The following is an 18,680-nucleotide window of genomic DNA, read 5'->3' on the forward strand; positions in this document are numbered from 1 at the left end:
TGAAGCCATGTTGTACCTTCCGTCTCTTCCCCCCGACAGCACAGTCGGCTGCCAAAATAACTGGCTCGGAGCCGTTTAGTTCTCCCTCTCCCGAGGCATCTCTCACTGCAGCACACCACGCCTAACTCCTGCGGGACAGCCGTGCCCAGGCAGGCACGGTGCCGGCCGGCCTTGCCCTGGCTCCCGGAGGCGCGGCGGCAGCCTGGGGCTGGGCCGTGGAGGTGCCGGCGGGTCGGGCAGCGGCGCCGGGCAAGCCCCGAGCGGGGCGCAGCCGCCTCTCCGCGAGCACCGGCAAGGGGCGCTGGGCGGCGCCTTTGGAGTGCGGAGGGAGCGGGCTGCGGATCACCTGCAGCGGCGGGGGGGGCCGGAGCTCCGCCTCCCCTCCTCCCCCGGTTAATCGCATCCCCCTCCCCGCGGCAGGCACAGGCAGCCGGGCAGCGCTGCCAACCTGCTGCAGGCGCACGGGCACCCGCACCCGCTCGCAGCCAGGGCCGGGCTGGGGCCGCCGGCTCCGCCGCCCTCGCACTTGCCCCAGCCCGGTGCGGCCGTGAGCCTCCTGCCGCCGGCCCGCGGGGAGCGACCGCCGCCGCCCGCCCGGGCACCGGGAGCAGCGCCCGGCAGAAGGAGAGACAGGGGCAGCCATGGCCGAGGGGGGCGAGGGCGAGGACGAGATCCAGTTCCTGCGAACTGTAAGCGCCGCGCTTGCCTCCCTCACCTCCGCGCCGTGGCGGGGCGCCGGGCGGGCCGGGGCTGTGGGGGCGACGCCCGGACCGGCCGGGGTGGGAGCCGGGCGGGGGCAGCTCGGAGCGGGCTCCGGAGCCCCGGCCCCGTCCCTCTCCACCTGGCAGCGTGTGGCTCCGTGGCCGGGCAGGGGGCGAGAGCCGGCTGGCCGCGCCGGGAGGGGCGAGCGGCCGTGCTCGGCCCGGGCGGGGGCACCCGGGCAGGGTGAGGCCGGGCGGGGTGAGGGCCGGCCGGGCGGGGGCGAGCGGCGCCTCCCCAGCAGCAGCAGCCCCTCTCCGCGCTGCCTTCCCGGCCGCGGTGTGTGCGCCTACTGCAGGGACTAACCGAGCAGCCGTCCCCAGCGCGAAAACTGCAATCACGCTCCCTTGGCAAAAATAGGCTTGGGGAAAAAACCCCACCTCTCTCACCCTGTCCCCTCCCCACGGAGGTTCCCACTAACTTGCAGGCGTTCTCCTCGCCGGGCACGGACTAATACGGCTTTTTCTGGCGTGCGCATCCTTTCGTTACTTCGGTCCAGAGCATGTTAAGGCGCTAGAGCGCTTCTTCCTTCCGTTTAATTAATGCATCGGGACTGCTGCATCTAATGCTTATCTGGATTATGTTTCTTCAAGCAATGCTTTTATTTATCTTCTCGGCCATCTCCCAAGTGCCTTTTATGTGCACAATCCTAGCAAGTTTACAGATAGGCATCTGCATCTAGAATGGGGGTGTATACAAACCGTGCCACAGTTTGAGGAAAAATTGCTGAGACATTTGTTAAGTAGAGCTGGAAACACTGAGACTGTAGGCTAAAGCTTAACTTCCCTTTTATTTAGTACAGTCTGATTTAGAAAACGTTCACGTTCAGTGGCTTGTAAGAAAATACATCTAAATGGGGGTGGAAAGAAAGCAACATAGTGTACGTGAAACATATTCATATGCTGTTTGCGGCATGAAGAATCCTGGTTCTCAGTTGTCTTCCATTTCTATCAGAAACTTCACAATAGTACATGTATACCTTAGTGTTAATTTTTTTTTTAATTTGTTTGAGGATTCTTAGAAAATCTGCTTTTAAAGAAAATACAGCTGTTATGCAACATTGTCATGAAGATCGGCAACTTTTTTTTTCCTGTCAGCATTATGTGACTTGGATTGTAGTGTTGCCTAACACCTAATGACAAAACAGAAAAAAATTTCTGTGAAAGAAAATTTGTCATAAAATTTGTCATCTAAATTTACGGGTGTTTTTACTTTTCACTGGTAAAGATTTTTGGAAGACTTGTACCATGGCAGCCTTACTGCAGGCGTGAATGTTAAGCTTAGTTCATGTTATCTGAATGCTTAATAGGGAAGGAGAAGCATTGAGCATGCTAATACAGCTCAGCACATCTACAGTGATGTTAAACTCCAGCACCTGACAGCAGCAGTGTGTTATGTAAAACAGCACTCCTGATAATGTGTGTCAGGCTTGATACAGATTTGGCAGACCCAGTCTTAGATAATACTTGAAAATGTTTAGCATGTTGCATCAGTGGTAAAATGACCTTGAATATGGTGAACTGAGGCTTTGGGGAGGCATGTTGTGTAGTTTAATCAAAAAGGCCTGAGAAACCCATATAATCTGTAGGGGTGTGTAAGCAGTGATTTTTACTCTTCTTTTCCTTCCACTTTGTCCAAGTTATGAGCATTACTTGGAAAAGTCAGTGCTTTTTTTTGATGTAGTCTTCCACTTTTGTTGTTAGCAGGCTTGGATTAGTGGTCTCTAAAGCTATTAGATGTGAGCAACTTTCTGCATGCCATTGGTAGAAAGCATTGGAAGTTTGATACTACCCTAGTAATTACTGCAGCTTTTCTTTTTATTTTTTATTAAAATACTGATTAGGGACAGATGGATTCATAAATGTTTTGTAGGTAAACGAGAACTTTTCAAATAACACTGTATGCAAGCAAAAAGCATTCTGTGCTTTCAATACTTTGAGAATGACATCTGTAGGCCTACTACATGTAAACAGTGCTCTTCATACTTTCTTTTTTTGGTGGGACCTGACAAACTTCCTAAAATCTTTAGAGTCTACTCTGGAATGTAAACACTGTATTTTTTAATGTTAATATTGCACATGAGATTATACTCAATTAAAAATGCCCTTTATTTGCCTGAAGCTACTAAACTGAATTTGTATTTTTGCCACATGTTTATTGGAAATTCCGATTTTTCCCTTTTCTTCACACATTCCTATATGTCTAATGATTCCACCTCTTTACTTGCTTCTTTGTTTTGGTAAAGTGGCATTAAGCATTACCTCCTGCAAATTCTGCTGCTTAGGACAGATTCCTGTTTCTTTTGGGAATAATTTGAGTTTGATATGTCACTTCTGAGACATGAACGCAGCCTATTAATGTCCTGTATTTCTGGAAGCATCAGAGCTTGCACTCTTTGGGACAACCTTGGACAGACTGGAGCTCAGCTCTGTGTTGTTCAGTTCTCCTCAAGGAGTGCTTCTCTAGTACTGTAAATTACTTGCTTCTCTGGAAACAGGGATCTCCCTCATTAGTTTGCCAAATGCTCCAGGTGGAGGTGACCTTGTATTATGTGTGGCCTTTTTTAGGCTTGGGTGTCCATTCTCCTGACTTCTCCCACGGAATAAACACGTACTGTGCAGGAGAAGCGAAGGGCAACAAGTATCCTGCTGTGTGTTTATTAGTTGTGTGTCCAGGCAGGACCTCTTCCCTGTAGGGGAATTTGTTTTTTATTTTGTAGTACTAGAAAGATGAAGGGTATATGTAATATAGATTTCACTGTTTGGTCTTTACAGTGAAGAATCTAAAATATTCATAATTAATACAGAAATCACCTGGTTTTTATTTGTTTGGTTTTATTTTTATTAGGATGTGTAATTTGACGAGAGTGAAAATAATTCCAAGTTCCAGGAGAAAACAGAAAATATTTTCCCCTAAATGCATAGGCTCCTTCCTTAATATACACGTGCAAGGACTGTTTTTTGTGGCACAGAACCCCATAAGGGAAGGCCTTTGCAAGAAAAGGGGTAGCAACCTGGTGAGAGGATTAAAACCACTTGCAAGATTTCAAAAAAATAGTGCCTATATTTGTCCCTTAAATTTTTTAAAGGTGTCCTGACTTTCAGGAGCAAGATGTACCTAAAAGTGATGGGAAATGTGTAATTTAGCTATTTCATCTTATGATGTTCCTGATGCCAGTTTGGTTTTCTAGAGTTGTGGAGTTTCTTAAATTAGAGGCAGGTCTGCTTTTAGCTGTTTATGGTAGGAGACACCAACAGGACATGCTGAAGTAGGGCTGACAGGGTTATGTTTTTTTTCACTGTCTTCTGAGACAGTGATGACTACCATGCCTGTCAGGAATCAGAGGCGTAATCAGTGTGAGCAGCACATGTTCCCCAGGACTGATGGAGTCATCGTCTCTTTCCATCTATTTTTTTTTTCTTTAAAGGTTTGAATGCTAGCATTCTATGTTGCACTCTCTTCTAATGCCCTTTTCAAAATTTTTTAAATTAGCTTGCAGTAAAACAGAACCTCTTGCTTGTGTGAATGTATTCTTTGGTGTTTTATTTTCTACATGGATTTAATAGTTCTGAGTGTTACTGCCAGTGGAAAGTGTAAGTGTGCTTTGCAACACTGGAAGAGTAGTTTGAAGCAAATTTAAACATTACTTATTATTCCTGTTTGACATGCAAAAGATTTTTATTCACTCAATGCTGGGTTGTGGAATGAAGCTTATGGCAGAGAAGCTTGAAATGAAGAACACTGTGTTACATTTCAAGGACAGCATTCTGTGATTTCAGAGTCTCTTCTGTTCCAGATATTCCTCATTAGAGCAGCATTTAAACAATGTGTGCCACTTTATATCTGACTAAAAGTTGTATGCTTACATGCCATCCTACATGTAGATTCTATGGAATTAGAGGACATGAAAGGAACCAGAAGAAACAAGATCTGAAGATTATTTTAAGATACGTAACTCAACAGTAGAAGAATTATGCAAGTCTCTCAGTGAAACAGAAAAGAAAAAAAAAGTGTTTTTTTTTTTTTAAATCCCTCACTGATTTTCATGTGCTGCTTATCTTTTAAAGGGGTTTATCAAAATATGTGAGATTCTGCTAGCTGCAGTCATCAAACATACAATTGTCAGAATGCACAAAAAGAAAATGCTCATAAGCAATCTTGGCTATTAGAAGCTATTTTAGAATTAAAATATGCCAAAACCCACTTTGGAAATCCTTTGTTTATTTAAATAAGTGTTTCTTGTACTTGTCAGTATGTGACTTTTGAAGATACACCAGGGACTGGCACAAGAGACCACTGTTTAACAGCTCATGTGAGGGATGGCGTGGCTGAGATTGCAGCATTTGTACCTTCCTCTCTAAGGCACTGCACTGCAGTACAGATACTGAATATGATCTCAAATTCTATTTTGGAATTGAGCTGGACAGCTTGTTTGTAGTGAAGGGGTTTTAGCTACGACATGCAGTCCATTTCGTTTTTTGGAGATTACATGTGAACCTTTCAGGTATAATTTTTTTTATTCCAAAATTGGTTGCCAAACATTTTATACCACCTTTAAGATTATATTAGAGGATGAAATCACTTGTCTGGTGCATGTACTGTCTTGTCCCATGTTCTGCATCTGGAAGTTGTCTGTATTTGATGTGTGAGAAGGCAGCTGGGGAAACTCTGTAGCTAATAGTTGGTCCACCAGGAAAGTTTCTTGATAGCCCTGTGAGTTGGCTGACTGATATTCTGAGAGATAGAGCTGCATTTCCTGTCAGAGTCTGAAGATGTTTTGATGCATTCTGCTTTTTGGAATTGTGAAGACCTGAGGAAAATCCATCATAGGAACCTAAAATGTGAACAGACTGTAAAGAGAGAATACCACTTATTTCTGACCCAAGATTTAGGATGGGCATGAGAGCTCTGTCTGACTTGTACTTCCCTATTTATGTGCTATATTATTACAGGAATATTTTAAAGGTGGATTTTCCTCTTACATGCTGTGTGCAAAGTGCACAGGATGATTCTAATTCAAGAAAATAAGCCAATCTTTCTTTAGCAGGGATATGGATTTATTGAAGTATTTCTCTGAGTCAAGGTAGAAAATTGGAAGCTGTGTGGAGAAGTACTGACAGTGGACTCAGGAAGTATGTGAATTAAACTAAAAAGACAGAAATATTTTTCTTCTGATTTTTGACTCATGTTGAAAATCTGCATTAGTTTTGGTATTGTTTTCTGAAGTACCCCTATGCTTTTGCTTAAATTTCCCGATCTGACTGAAATGAAGCTTTGTGTGGATGTCAGAAGGAAAATCAAGAAGTGCATATATTCCTATATTTCCTAATAAAACTTGAGTGATGTAAATTTCTTTCATTTGGTAATAATACATCAATAACTGAACTGTAAAATGACCACATTTTACCAGGGTAATTGAAATAATTTGAACTTCTTACTGTGTTTGTTTGACACAGCTGTACTCTGGAATTTCTCCCAGTAGCAAAGTTAGGATAGCCTGGCATAATTTTCTGTCTCCAGTTTGTATTCTGCTAGACCTGTTTTGCAGGTGTATGGCACTTGTGCCATGTGTGGCTGTGTTGTCTGTACCACTCTGGAAATGGAGGGCCTCTGAGTCTGCTGATGCATCTCAGTGGCTGAGCAAAGGCATAAAGGAATTAGTTTTGATAACAGTTTACGCCCTTTTTTGTAGGCACCAACAGCAATATGGAACTTACTGCAATATCCTGTGACCAGCAGAGGCACAGCTGTGGTATTTCTTTGTTCTCCTTGTAAGAAATAGAGCAGCTTAAGGGCACTGCCTGCACCATCACAAGAGGTCACCCCAGTTTCCTAACAAAGACTAGCAAGAGCTCCCACGTGGTTTTAGTGCAGTGTAGTTTTATACTGTAGTCCCTCGTTATTAAGTGTGATATTCATTAACTAATTATGGATTCAGTTGTTGAAGAACTTTTTTTTTTTTTTTAACCTAATAACCATGGAGCAACTTGTGAGGTGAAGGGCTTAAACTCTTCAAATGTGTTGCTGCTTCTTGAGCCCAGTGATGTTACTCAGCTACTATAGGTTGGAACAAATGTTTTTGAGGCATGTGATTTAGTAGAAGCTTTTCATAGCTTCTCAGCATTGCTAAATAAAAACAAACTGGTGTCTAAAGGCCTTCTGTTAGTAAAGGGAAAGATATGATAGGTAAGGTGTCATTACATGAACTTATATGTTAACTTACGTGACAGCTGCAATTCCTCTGTAAATGTAGTGCTCAAATGGTCAAATATAAAGTAATATTGATGTGTTTATAAGAACATTTGCACTAGCAGCTACATAAAATTGTAAATAAAAAGATGATGTCATTCCTTCAGTGTTATGGCGTACTTTAATGTTTATCATAGTCAGGAATGACTTCCTTATAACTGTCATGTACTTGAAAAAAAGTATATTAGACTTCCTAGAGGGACTTTGGGAAAAATCTACAAGATACCATTCATTAAGATGCGTGGGTCAGTTAATTTTTAACATGGATGCATTTTGGTTCAGGACAAGTTTTTTTGTCACTGAGATGGAGTGACGAGATCATTGTGTTTTGTGAGACAACTTCCCAGAGGATTTGAGTAATAATGCTGTGTTACCTAGTTGTGTTTTACTTGACTGTGGGAAATAATATCTGAAGGATATTAGCTGGCAGAACCAAATGTCAAACACTGGCATGTCTTATCTCTCTACTGCTCTGAAAGCCTCTCTGGAATTCTGATGTGAAAACTGGGTGCACTGAATTTGAAGTATATCTCTGCTTAAATCCTTTTTTCAAAGGAATGATGAAAGAAAGCAACGCAAAATTTGCATTGGCTGTCTGTGAGTTTTCCTGGAGGTTGCCAGAATGTGGAGTTGTATTAACGGAATCAAGCCAGAAATGGCTGTCTCTTACAGCTATATTTCTTCATTTTAAACCAGGCAAAGCTGGAAAAAAACAAGTACCTGGGATTTGTGTGGGATGCTTTCTTTGGCTTCAGAAAGAGGAATATATTTTCCTTTGCTGAACATGCCACATAATTTCCCGTGGTGTATGAACATCTTCATTCCTGTGATGGGCAAGCAGAACTCCTTGTATATAAATTTAGGTGTAGGAATGAATGGAATTTGTAGAGTTTTCAGAGTAAGCCTAGGCAGTTGGATAGATCTGCAGTAAGACTCAGTAAACTTCTGGATGTAGGATCCATTCACTGGTAACTGATCCTCATTGTACATCAGGCATGTAGCCATGCTGATAAACATTTGAACATCACCTACTGTGTGTTTATTTCCTAGTTGTGAAACTAGGAAATAATTTAGTTAGAATTAACATGCTAAGCGCAAGCCAGATTGTTAAAACTTTTTCTGCAGACACGTGGTCTTCATCCTAAGGCTGCCTTTGTGAAAGCATTTGGTTCCAATGGGGACAGAAGCAACCTAAATATCTGTACAGATAGATAAGAATCCCTAGCCCTGCAACAGTCACAAGAATTCTGTGTGCTCCTAACACTGGGGATTTGCCAAAAAATAAGTGTCAATCTTGTGAGTTCATATTTTTGTCTATTTTCTGCCCATTTATGAAGTGGATTTTGCAATGCTAATGCATGGATAGTCATGTGTGTTTGTAGTCTTTATGGCAAGTACCAGGGAGATAGAATGCATATTCCCTTTTCCATGCAAGTGGAAAGTAAAAAAAATCACGGTATGTGATGCAGGGAAATACTCAGTAAGTTCTCTCCATCCCCATTTCTTTCTTCTGGTGTTACGGACAACTTAATAGCTTTTTGTTGCTTAAGAGTTGGATTAATCTTCTCTTAAAAGCTTGTATTAAATAAATGTGTTTTTTGGTTTTTTTTGCTCTACCCCAGCTAACACAGAAAGCAAAGGTTTATCCCGTGCCATGCCAAGTCTGCTGAGCTTTGACTTTGTGCCACACCAGCTCCATCAGGCTCTGCTGGGCTCAGCTGCCTGTGTCAGCAGTGTGCCTAGTCTGTTGTAGTCTTGGAATTATGTAGTCTTGGGTCCTTCAGAAAAGCTTATAAGTGAAAGAAAAACCACTAGTCTACTATTTAGTAATTGCAGGAGGGTGATAGCTGCACAGGTAAATCCAGAAAACTCAAATGTCATCATTGTTAACCGAATTTCAGTAGGGTAAGCTTGTAAATTGATGAGTCAATACCTCAAGATGTTTTTCAGTCGGTCTTTACATGATGGTCTGACTGCCTGATCAGACATGTCAGCCTTATTATTTAGTCTTTAATCACTTCTAATGTGTTGCATGTAATGGATTGAAGAATTACTAGTTTAGCTAGTCGTACATCAATGGCAGAAGAATCAGTGGAGACCTGGTCTTCATTTTGATCTGACCAGGGTTCTTGTAAAAATATCCTATAAATTTTCTTTGATTTGAGAAGGTTCCTGAAATCCTACAGAAGAAACATTGCATTTTTGGATTGTTTCAGAATATCGTAATGTTATGCCTCCAAGTCCATTTCTGGAATCTGTTAGCAGTGTCTTTTACAAGAAGGGTACTGTGTTTGTTCTCTGCCCTATCTTCTGGTTCATTTTAACTTGCTTTTCTTTGGAGTTTGAAGATCTGAGTCCAAAACTTTGTTTAATCCCTGTCACTTTTCCTTGGTCTTGTCAGAGCCATTGAGATCCTTCTCTTCCAGTATTGGGTTTGATGGCTCTTCCTGATTTTAAGTGTGGCACAGCTTCAACCTAAGCCTGTGGTAGGACTTGCTATTGTCTATAATTATGAATTTAAGAATTCATTCAAAATCATAGAAAGTTATGTGGGTTTTGTGGTTTTTTTGTGTTTTTTTTTTTAAGGGATCTCTTAAATTTGGAATTTCTTTCTATCTTCTTTTTTTCTTTTTAATTTTACTCTTGGCCTGACAAAGGTCAAGGTTTTGTTCTTTTGTTCTCTCAGAACAAGAAAATAAGTGTTTTAAAAATGTCACACAAAGTTTACTAAGATATCATAAGTTATCACAAGAATTTCAGTAAAATGTATTCAGAGCATCATTTGTCTTGATGTATGATTAGTTTGCATTTTCTTTCTCTATTCCTTTGCATGCCTCACCTCTGGAAAGCTTCATCTTACTGAACTGAAAGACTCTGAAATCTTCAATTTCAACTGAACAGGATTTGTCTAGAAAGGGAGAGGGATGGAGTGTAGGAGGGAGGGATGCCATAATTTGCAGGTGAGCTTTGTCATCCTTTTGAGAGGCATAGTTTGTTGCCTGGCTTTTCAGGGAAAAAAAAAAAAGAAAAAACCAACAAACCAGCTTATGCATAGAAAGCGTTATTCAAGTTTAGATGCAAGAAGAGACACTTCAATTTTCCATGAGTGGGAGGTGAAAAATGAGCAATTAGGTAGTGAGAATTAGATTTTCATGTTCCTAAAGGTGAATGGAGGTATCTTTCCAGGTGAGATGTGTTGTTCAGTTCAGCAAAATACTGTATAACTGCATTTTAAAATTCTGGGATATTTCCACTTGTTTATTGACTTCAAGCAACTGAAAGCATATTTGATTTTTTTTTCTACCCATCTGACCTTGGAATTCTCATACCTTGTTTAATCTACTGAAAATTAAATGGATGTGGTTTAAAGGTATATCAAGTTGCAACACTGACGTATTCTGTTGAAAATGTTACAAGCATCACTTTATTCTGCCAGAAGTAATGTATTGCTGTTTTTTCTTTTGAAATTTCTGGTTGGATTCTATCTCATAATTTGTATGTCAGCTGCAATTGCAGCTAAATTTTCTGAATTTTTTCCTTTCTTATACTAGAAATCTGTTACTGAAGCAGAATTAGATGCATTCTGTTTTATGCCCATTTTTTATTCTGCTTTCTGCTCTACAGTTTATTTTTCTCTTGACAAGCTGTAAAGATAAAAGAACATCAGTGACAATATTTTTCCCTTCAAAACCAGCTTGTTTTGGGGGGCTGTCCCTCAGACTTGATAAATCCACACATCCTGTGCCTGACTTAAGGAATAGTTTACTCTGGCCCTCTGCACAAAGGTACTTTGTGCTGATGCTAGGAAAACCTCAAGGTGAGAGTTACTATATCAGTTTTCTGAGGCTGTAATCCTGTAAAGTAATCCAATTAAAATGGTGGATGAGAAGTGCTCAACCTTCCCAACTCAATGGGGGACGTTTATTTCTTATGCATGGCATTTGCACTTCTGTTTACACAGGAAAGCCTTGCTGCACTTTTTTGATTTACTAACAAAATAAACTAACATGGGTCAGAACACATATTCAATGAAGGAATGAGGTTAATTGGTGGTGAACTGTGCAGGTTTATCAGTGCTAACAAAATTACTTCTTTATGTACCTCTATAACTTCTGTTGATGAGTGAGTTTTTTTATGATGATTTATGTCTGTTACAGAATTACAGTTTGACAATTGGAACCACATCTAGAGCTTGGGAAGCGCACTTTGTTGTAGTAAGTTCTTACTCAAAAGTTACGGTTTGCTTTTAGTGGTTGTACCCTAGTAATTTGTTTTATTGGGAGGGGCAGAGAAACAAGGAGTTCTGCGAATGAAATGCGTTTGTAACCTTACTGTATACCTTTCAATTACAGAGTAATCAGCTGAAAAAAATAATTATATTCCTTTCAAAATTTCTAGCTGGATCTCATTTTCCTTGCCTAAGGAATAAATCTTTTAAATGAAAGAAATACATAAAACAGGCAGATTGGTATAACAGGTTGTTAAAGGTTATTCTATTAACAAAAGTCTGGAAGAAAATACTTATGGCACAAATACACTTTTTGGCTAGGAGCCTAAATACAAATCCTGTATTAGAAGACTGCTTCAAATAAAAACCGGTCTCTCTTACCTCTTGCTTAAATGATACTGCAAATCAAATGTAAATTAATTGATTTTAGTATATTGTCTAGCAGAATAATCTACTCTTCATCTGTTAAACATTCCAATGAATGTTTAAATGAAAATGATGTGTTGGTCTATGACTGTGATGTCTCTATATGGCCATGTATGTTTTCTGTAAGTCTGGTTCTGTTCTCACTGATGTTTATGTCAAACCTCCTCTAGATTTTAACTAGAGCTGAATCATACACTAATTGTGTTGTGTGCTGTTGTATATAATGGCCTAAATGTCTTGAATTCATGTCCTTGTCTGCCATTTTAACACAATTATATTAATCTTCCTTAGGTGCCAGAAGTGTATGACCTGCTTTTCCAAAATTAGTTTAAAATTGTGTGCATGTTGCTGTCTGTCAAAATATTTACATCTGATGGTTAATTGTTCCAATTTTGATACTCAGATATATCATCTTGTCCAATTCAGTAAAGATAATAATCCCTCATGTGCTTCTCTTTTCTGAGAAGAAAGTTAGGTTTTACTTTTTCTACAAATCTCCCTGATGTCTTTGTTAAGAAGATAAATATTCTTGCAGAGTTGCATTTGTGTGTTTTTTTGTTAACAGTGTGCTTTTGCTGTGTCCAGCATAAATTTTATTATGTCCACCATGGAGCCTGAAGTCAACTCTAACCTGAATTTGAGATTATGAATACTGTTTCATTTTCTCAGGAAGTTATCTATGCTGTGGGGGAATACTGCTTTTTAGGTACTAGATACATGTAAAAATGATGCTTCTTACTATTTATTTTTTACACTTTCAATGTCATATTTTAATTAATACCTTTAAAAAATATATCTTTTTACTGGGTCTGTATTACAAGGTTGTGAGATCTGTTTGTCTTGAAGCATTTACCACTGCAATTACTTTTGTTTAGTTACTGAGGAAAGTATCAATTATACTTCAAAGTAAGAAATTATCTTGTCACAAAGTTTCTGAAACATCAGCAGTGCACCTGTGGTTTTTATTTGATGTCTGCAAGCCTAAGGAAAGTCCATTTTAGGTATATCAGCACTTTGTGGAGCTGAGCTCTTGCTGTGCAGCATTGCTTTTTCAGCCTCATGTATTAACTACGGCAGTGGCGAAATAGCTAAATTTATGTGCAATTTCAAATTCATTGTAGAGATCAGGTAAACATTAAAATGCATCTGCTGGTTTTCTGAGTTCATCTGAGTGATTTGCCTTGCACTTGGATTGGAGCAGAATATGTAATGAAAAAAAAAATATAGGTATAGGAATATGCCTTCTGCTCACACTTGTCTAATCTGCCTAGTCCAGCACTTGAGCTCTTGTCTTTCAGTAAAACTGCAAGGTTTAAGTGCAAAGAACTTCAGCCAGTTTTCTTGATTGCACATGGTTTGCATGGCAGTATCTGGTAACAGATAGCAGACCATTTCCAGCTTCTATCCTGCTGAAATAGTCTGTGAGTTTCTTCATATTTACTGGTTTTTCCATTACCATAACCAAACTTTCTGTGAACCCTTGCATATGTTTTATTCTACATCTTCCAGCTATCTTGTTCAGAAACTTCTATCAGAAATTAATTACTCCAAACTGTGGTGTGGTCTCATGACTGTGCTTACTTGAAATGCTGTATAGCAGTTTGTGGTTGGCTTTTTTTTTTCCTTCCTTAAATGCTGGAGTTAATTTTATCAGAGTTAAGATAACAGTGATACTTGTATGAAAATGTGCCTTGTTTTCTCTTCTGGTTTTCTTGGTGCTTTTTGATTTGTGTATGGGGTTTTTGGAATTGTTTTTTGTGTCTGAACTAACCCATATCTGGAATTAAAACTTTTCTTTCTAAAACATTTATCTCTTTCATTGTGAAGAGCTGGAGTGGTGAGCTCAAAATGGTGGCATTTTGTCTTGAAGAGGATGATCTTGAGAAAAATTGAGGCATGTAAAAACAACCTCTTGCTATAAACTGACCTACATTCTTTTCTTCTAGCCCAACTCTTGCTGAAGTAAAGGTTAATATATTTCTTGCTTTAAATTTAACATTTGTTTAAAGCGTAATATATTTTCATAATAAAGATTTTATACCCTAAAGAGATAAGAGCATTGTCTCTTAAACTCATAGTAGTTTTATAATTTAACAAATATAGGTTTCTTTTTTTTTTTCCCTCAGGGTGGAAAGCAAGTTCTGGTCTGTAATTTGTGTTTCTCAGTAAGGAGCTACAGCATAGTAAAATCATAAATGACTACATTTTTTAAGACTGGTCATGTTTTTCTGAAAGCTGTACTAAATCTTTCTATTCTCTGACATTAGTTTGTGTCATAGAATAGAAAAGAATTTGGGTGTACTTCGATACTACAGGTCTAGAAGGTAGCCCAAAATACCTACTTTTCCCACTCCTTATGAGGTGAGGGAAATCTTGTTGCAGAAGAGAGTTACGTCACTCCACTCAATCCTGCAGGATGGAAAACAGATCAGAATTGGACTACACGGATTTGGTGCTGACTTCCAGGAGGAATTTATCCCCCATTTGCTTTTAATTGCAGTAGCTTCAAACTTCTCATCAGGAAGAGAAAGCTCATCAAGAATGGATTGTGCTTCTCCCATGCAACCCTCTGGTCTATGGAAGGCAGTTTTGTCAGGTTCAGCTGGAAACATGAACCTTTTACTTCAACTCTAACAGAAGCTCCTGAGTTCACAACTCCTGGTGGCCAAGGATTTTTTTTCCTCTGGATGTGCAAGAGAATTCAGATGAGAAAATGAGTAGGGTTAGAATTCACTAGGTTTTCATTGTGTAACTTTGTTTACATCAACAGTAATTCTTTTAATATCCAGTCTAGGGATGGTGGCTTCTGCTCTTAGTTGTCATTTGCCTGCTTTGTTTTCAGATTCGTTAACTGTGCCAAGGACTGGATTTTTACATGCCGTATGTTGAAATAGTTTTAACGAGTAATAGAGGCAAGGAGCATACTAAAGCCAGAGCATTGTGATGAGCCCAATGCTGCAAAATGTTGGTAATTGTAGGGAGGCACATTCCTAGCTGAAGTTAGCACAGAGTCCATCATGAGCTTTTGACAGTCAGAGATGTGTCAATTCAAAATATTGTAATTGATGCAGCACAATGTGGTGCTCATGAGCTGATTCTGGATGTTGACAGAAGGTGCTGTTAGGAGATTTGGAGATGATCCAGGGGACAAACAGTATTAGTAGAGATTAGCTGGCAGAGGTATCACTCCCACCTCTTTGGTCAACTTGACATGTATGAAACTGTGGTACAGCTTGCAATGCAGGAGCCTGTATTGGTCCAAGCAAGACGTCATGAAATGTCTATGACATCGTGTACTGAGCCCTATAACATGACTATAGGACTTTTTCAGAATGCATGAAAGTACCATTTTAGAAAAACTTAATTAAGAAAAGTTGTTCACATGCAGAATTGAATTGGTCAGTGATTAGAGTACTCTTACAGGATCAGAATTCCAATTGTCAGTCCATATCTACGCTGTTCCAGCTCTGGACATTGGAGCGAATTACAAGAACTCTTGACACGTGGCTTTTCTTTATTTTCCAGAAACAACACCTAGAAAGCAACAAAAAATGTGAATATTTCTCATTAGGAGGCTAACTACATTTTTTTAAGAGCAGTAGCTAACTGCTATATATATCCTCAGAAGAGACTTTGTTAGGAGAAGAAAAAGATTACAGGAAAGAACATTTAGAAAATGCAAAATATGTATGTGAAATATTTCGTCACTGTTAGAGAAATGAAAAGGCACAATTAATCTGATAGCCACAATGAATAAGCAGAATTATTTCTGCAAATGTATAAATAAGAAGATAGAAAATTTAAAGTGTTTAAGTCAGCTTTGATTTGAGAGAAATAAGTGTTGGAGTTTCTTTTGCAGAGAAATATTTGGAGTCTTCAGATAGTTGCAGATACATTGCATCACTTTGCATTTGCAAAGCTGGATTTTCCTCCACTGTTTGAATGGTCTAAATCCAGTTTATGAGTTGTCACAATCTGACTTTTAACCTGAAGCAGGGAAGTTTCATGTTTTGGGTTCTAAACTGAAGCATTTTTTTTGTCAGTTTCCTGGGTAAGGATGAGGTCCCTAAGCTGTCAGACAGGCTGTAACAAATCTGGCTTTGTTTGGCAGTGTTTCAGTGCTCGATATGATACTAAGAGAAGAACTAAAACATCAAAACATCTTCATGAGATGTTTTACTGTTTCTTGCATGGTGCTGCCCTGGTTGACCAAGCAACCAAGTGGGAGTGATGTGATTTGCTAGTGCAGATGACCTGCTTGTGGTTTAACCCAAATTTGACTTATTTTTGTTCAAAGTCCTGTTGGTAGTCACTTAAAATAGCACAGGTTGCTTGTGATTTCTCTACATTCATGTCTCTGCTGCATAATGGGAGCACTTAAATAGTCATGATAGAGATAGTTAGGTGGAAAGAACTTGAATTTTCTGTCTAGGAATAGGTACTCAATGTTGAAGAGACTGATACACAGAAATGGTTGATGACTGGTGCTGGCACAAAACACTAATTTTCATTTGAGGTTTGTCTTGCCAAAAGAGCTCTGGCTTTGTTGGACTCTTGACTGCTTGTGTGGGTGTGTGTGTGTTTATGAGTATGGGTGAAAGTACATGAATGTTTCTTCTGTGCATTTTCCTGTGTTTAATGTCAATAGGAATCTTGAAATAACTTAAACCATTGTCAGATGGCCCAATCTGTAGTGGAAGATTTACTGTGGTTTCAGATTTGTACTTGTCATCTGTTAGTTTGATAAGAGATAATATATACATATGGAAAAAAAACAATTTTCCATGTATAATTGGTATTTTAATTCTGAAACACTTCTTGTATTTGTCTCTTAGTTGTTTAACCTGTAAGTTTGAAGTAGTGCATGCTACCTTAAATTAGAAATGAAAGTTTATCTGAAGGAAATGAATTTCAGGACAGAATTTGAATAAAGAGAACCAATTGCTGTGTTTTTCTTAAAGAATTCGGTATAGGTAGGTCTTATGAGAGGAGAACAATAGATATCTTTCTTAGTGGGACAAAACATGAGGAGCTATGATGCATATTCAGTTATCAGAGGAAAGACCACAGCAGTTGGATAAAAGAGGAAACAAGGCACAAAATTAATTACTGTTATTGATTGCATTTTGTAGTGCCTGGAGGGCTCAGCTGAGGCAAGGGTGCCACTGTGCTACTGTACAGATGTGCAGTGTGTCACAATTCCTGCCTCAAAGAGCAGAGGAACGCTGAAATGAGACCAAGGGACAGGGAAATGAAGTAGTGTGCCCAGGAACATTGAGGATATCTTGGGGTTCATTCCCGTCTCCTCTGGATTCCTGGTGAATTCGAATATGGAGAATTGGAGGGCTGTGCCTTTGAAGATGAGGACATACAATGCAGACATTATGTGGGAGGATACTGGAAGTCAGTGTGGAGAGTCAAGGCTTCCTGGACAGAAGACTGAACCAAAAAAGGTGAATTTATTTGCAATTTATTCAATGGTTGTTATCAGAAACATGATGATGTCTTTGTACAAAATGTGTAATACTGCTAATAATAGTATAGTTGGATAAAAGATACATCACAGTTATTGAGTTGAAAGTTCTAAGTTGTGATTGCCTGATTGGTTTGAGATAGTGCCTGGTCTTTAATGGTAATATTTAATTTAAAGTAGAATGCATTGCAATTCCTGTGTTCATGGCATAGTGCCTGGTCTTTATTGGTAATATTCAATTTAAAGTAAAATGCATTGTGATTCTTGTGTTCATGGCATAATAGACTAAAAAGACTAGAAAGAAGTTCTTTTTGAGAAGCTATTCTTAAAGGAGAAAAGGAAAGGGGGGCATGGCAGTTATTCTGAAAAACTGCATAGCCAAATAATAATTGTAAAACATGCATCCTAGAGACCTGGAAGGGTTTGAGTCCTCCTATACTGGGTGGTGTGGAAGCATACACATCCTTACATAAAATAATACTTGAGTAGAATGTTTCACTTAAATGGGCAGAAACAGCAACCAGTTTGTTCATTTAACTATCCAAAGTTTCAAGTGTTACTCTGTCTGCTCCATCCATATACTGTAAAACCTGAAAGGAACTTTGGCATCTGTATAGTCTTTATCAATTTACTTGTCAAAAGTTATTTCTTTTAATTTCATGTAACCATTAGAAGAAGGAAGCTAGGCTAACAAGGTGGAAGGATTTTTTTTTTTGTCTGCTGATTAAAAAAATTGGGATTTCCTGAAGTGTCTAGAAAGAAATTGTAATTAGAATTGAATAAATGTAGGAATTCTCAGATAATGTTTTCAAGGGGATGCCTTTGGAGGTAATTTTTAACTCTTACGTTTGTTTTTTGTGTGCACGTATGAAATGTGTTGTTACATGTACGTAGAATTGTTTTTTCATCCTGTGTTATATATGTACCAATATTGTAGGTGGTTAGTCTGGCTTTTAGTTGTGCTTAAAAGTTGGCTTATTTACATGTTATTTCCTTGCTGCTGTATGTCAATACATGATACCTTCTGAATGAGAAGTCAAATCACATTGCAATTTGCTCTTGGACGTAGGATTGACCATCCTTAGTAATGGTGACATATGCAAGGAAGAAAGGTCCCTAATGCTAGCATAAATTAAATTCTTAATTTGGACTCTGAAATCCTGAATTGTAGTTAGCTATTTGTTTCCCTTCCTGAACTTCAGTATATTATCATTATTGTAGAAAATTCTGGATTAAATATTTCAAGTGAGGGTAATGAATTCTTACAATCTGGTTATTCTGTCTGTTCTGTGAAAACTGTGATATTTCAGTTTGATTTTTTTTTAATTTGTTTGAGATTGTGATTTCTTGGTACAAACAAAATAATGAAAGAACAATGAATTATAAGACTTTACAGGTTTTGAGTCTTGTGTTCTGGTAAAGCAGTGAATTTGTAGTTAAAAACTTGAGTAAGAAAAATGTTGAGTGGTTTAGCTCAATTGATTTGTTTAATTTGTGGAAACTGCCTTTAGTAAGCTTTGAATAGCTCAAGATTTTCACATTTTG

General features: G+C 39.1%; 1 protein-coding gene across 4 annotated transcripts in view; it reads left to right on the plus strand.

The window, feature by feature from the left end:
* The first annotated feature begins 583 nt into the window (after positions 1 to 583).
* The window catches only part of RYR2 (ryanodine receptor 2), a 381,701-nt gene continuing 363,604 nt past the window's right edge, over positions 584 to 18,680 (plus strand). For all 4 annotated transcript variants that reach the window (XM_054280079.1, XM_054280080.1, XM_054280081.1 and 1 more), the window contains exon 1: positions 584 to 689. In XM_054280079.1, coding sequence (XP_054136054.1) covers positions 642 to 689 — 48 coding nt within the window. In that variant the 5' untranslated portion in view covers positions 584 to 641. The remainder of the gene's footprint in view (positions 690 to 18,680) is intronic.

Source organism: Melozone crissalis, unplaced genomic scaffold, assembly GCF_028551555.1.
Source record: "Melozone crissalis strain CALT ecotype California unplaced genomic scaffold, PUWL_Pcris_2 ptg000027l_1, whole genome shotgun sequence".
Classification (NCBI taxonomy): Eukaryota; Metazoa; Chordata; class Aves; order Passeriformes; family Passerellidae; genus Melozone; species Melozone crissalis.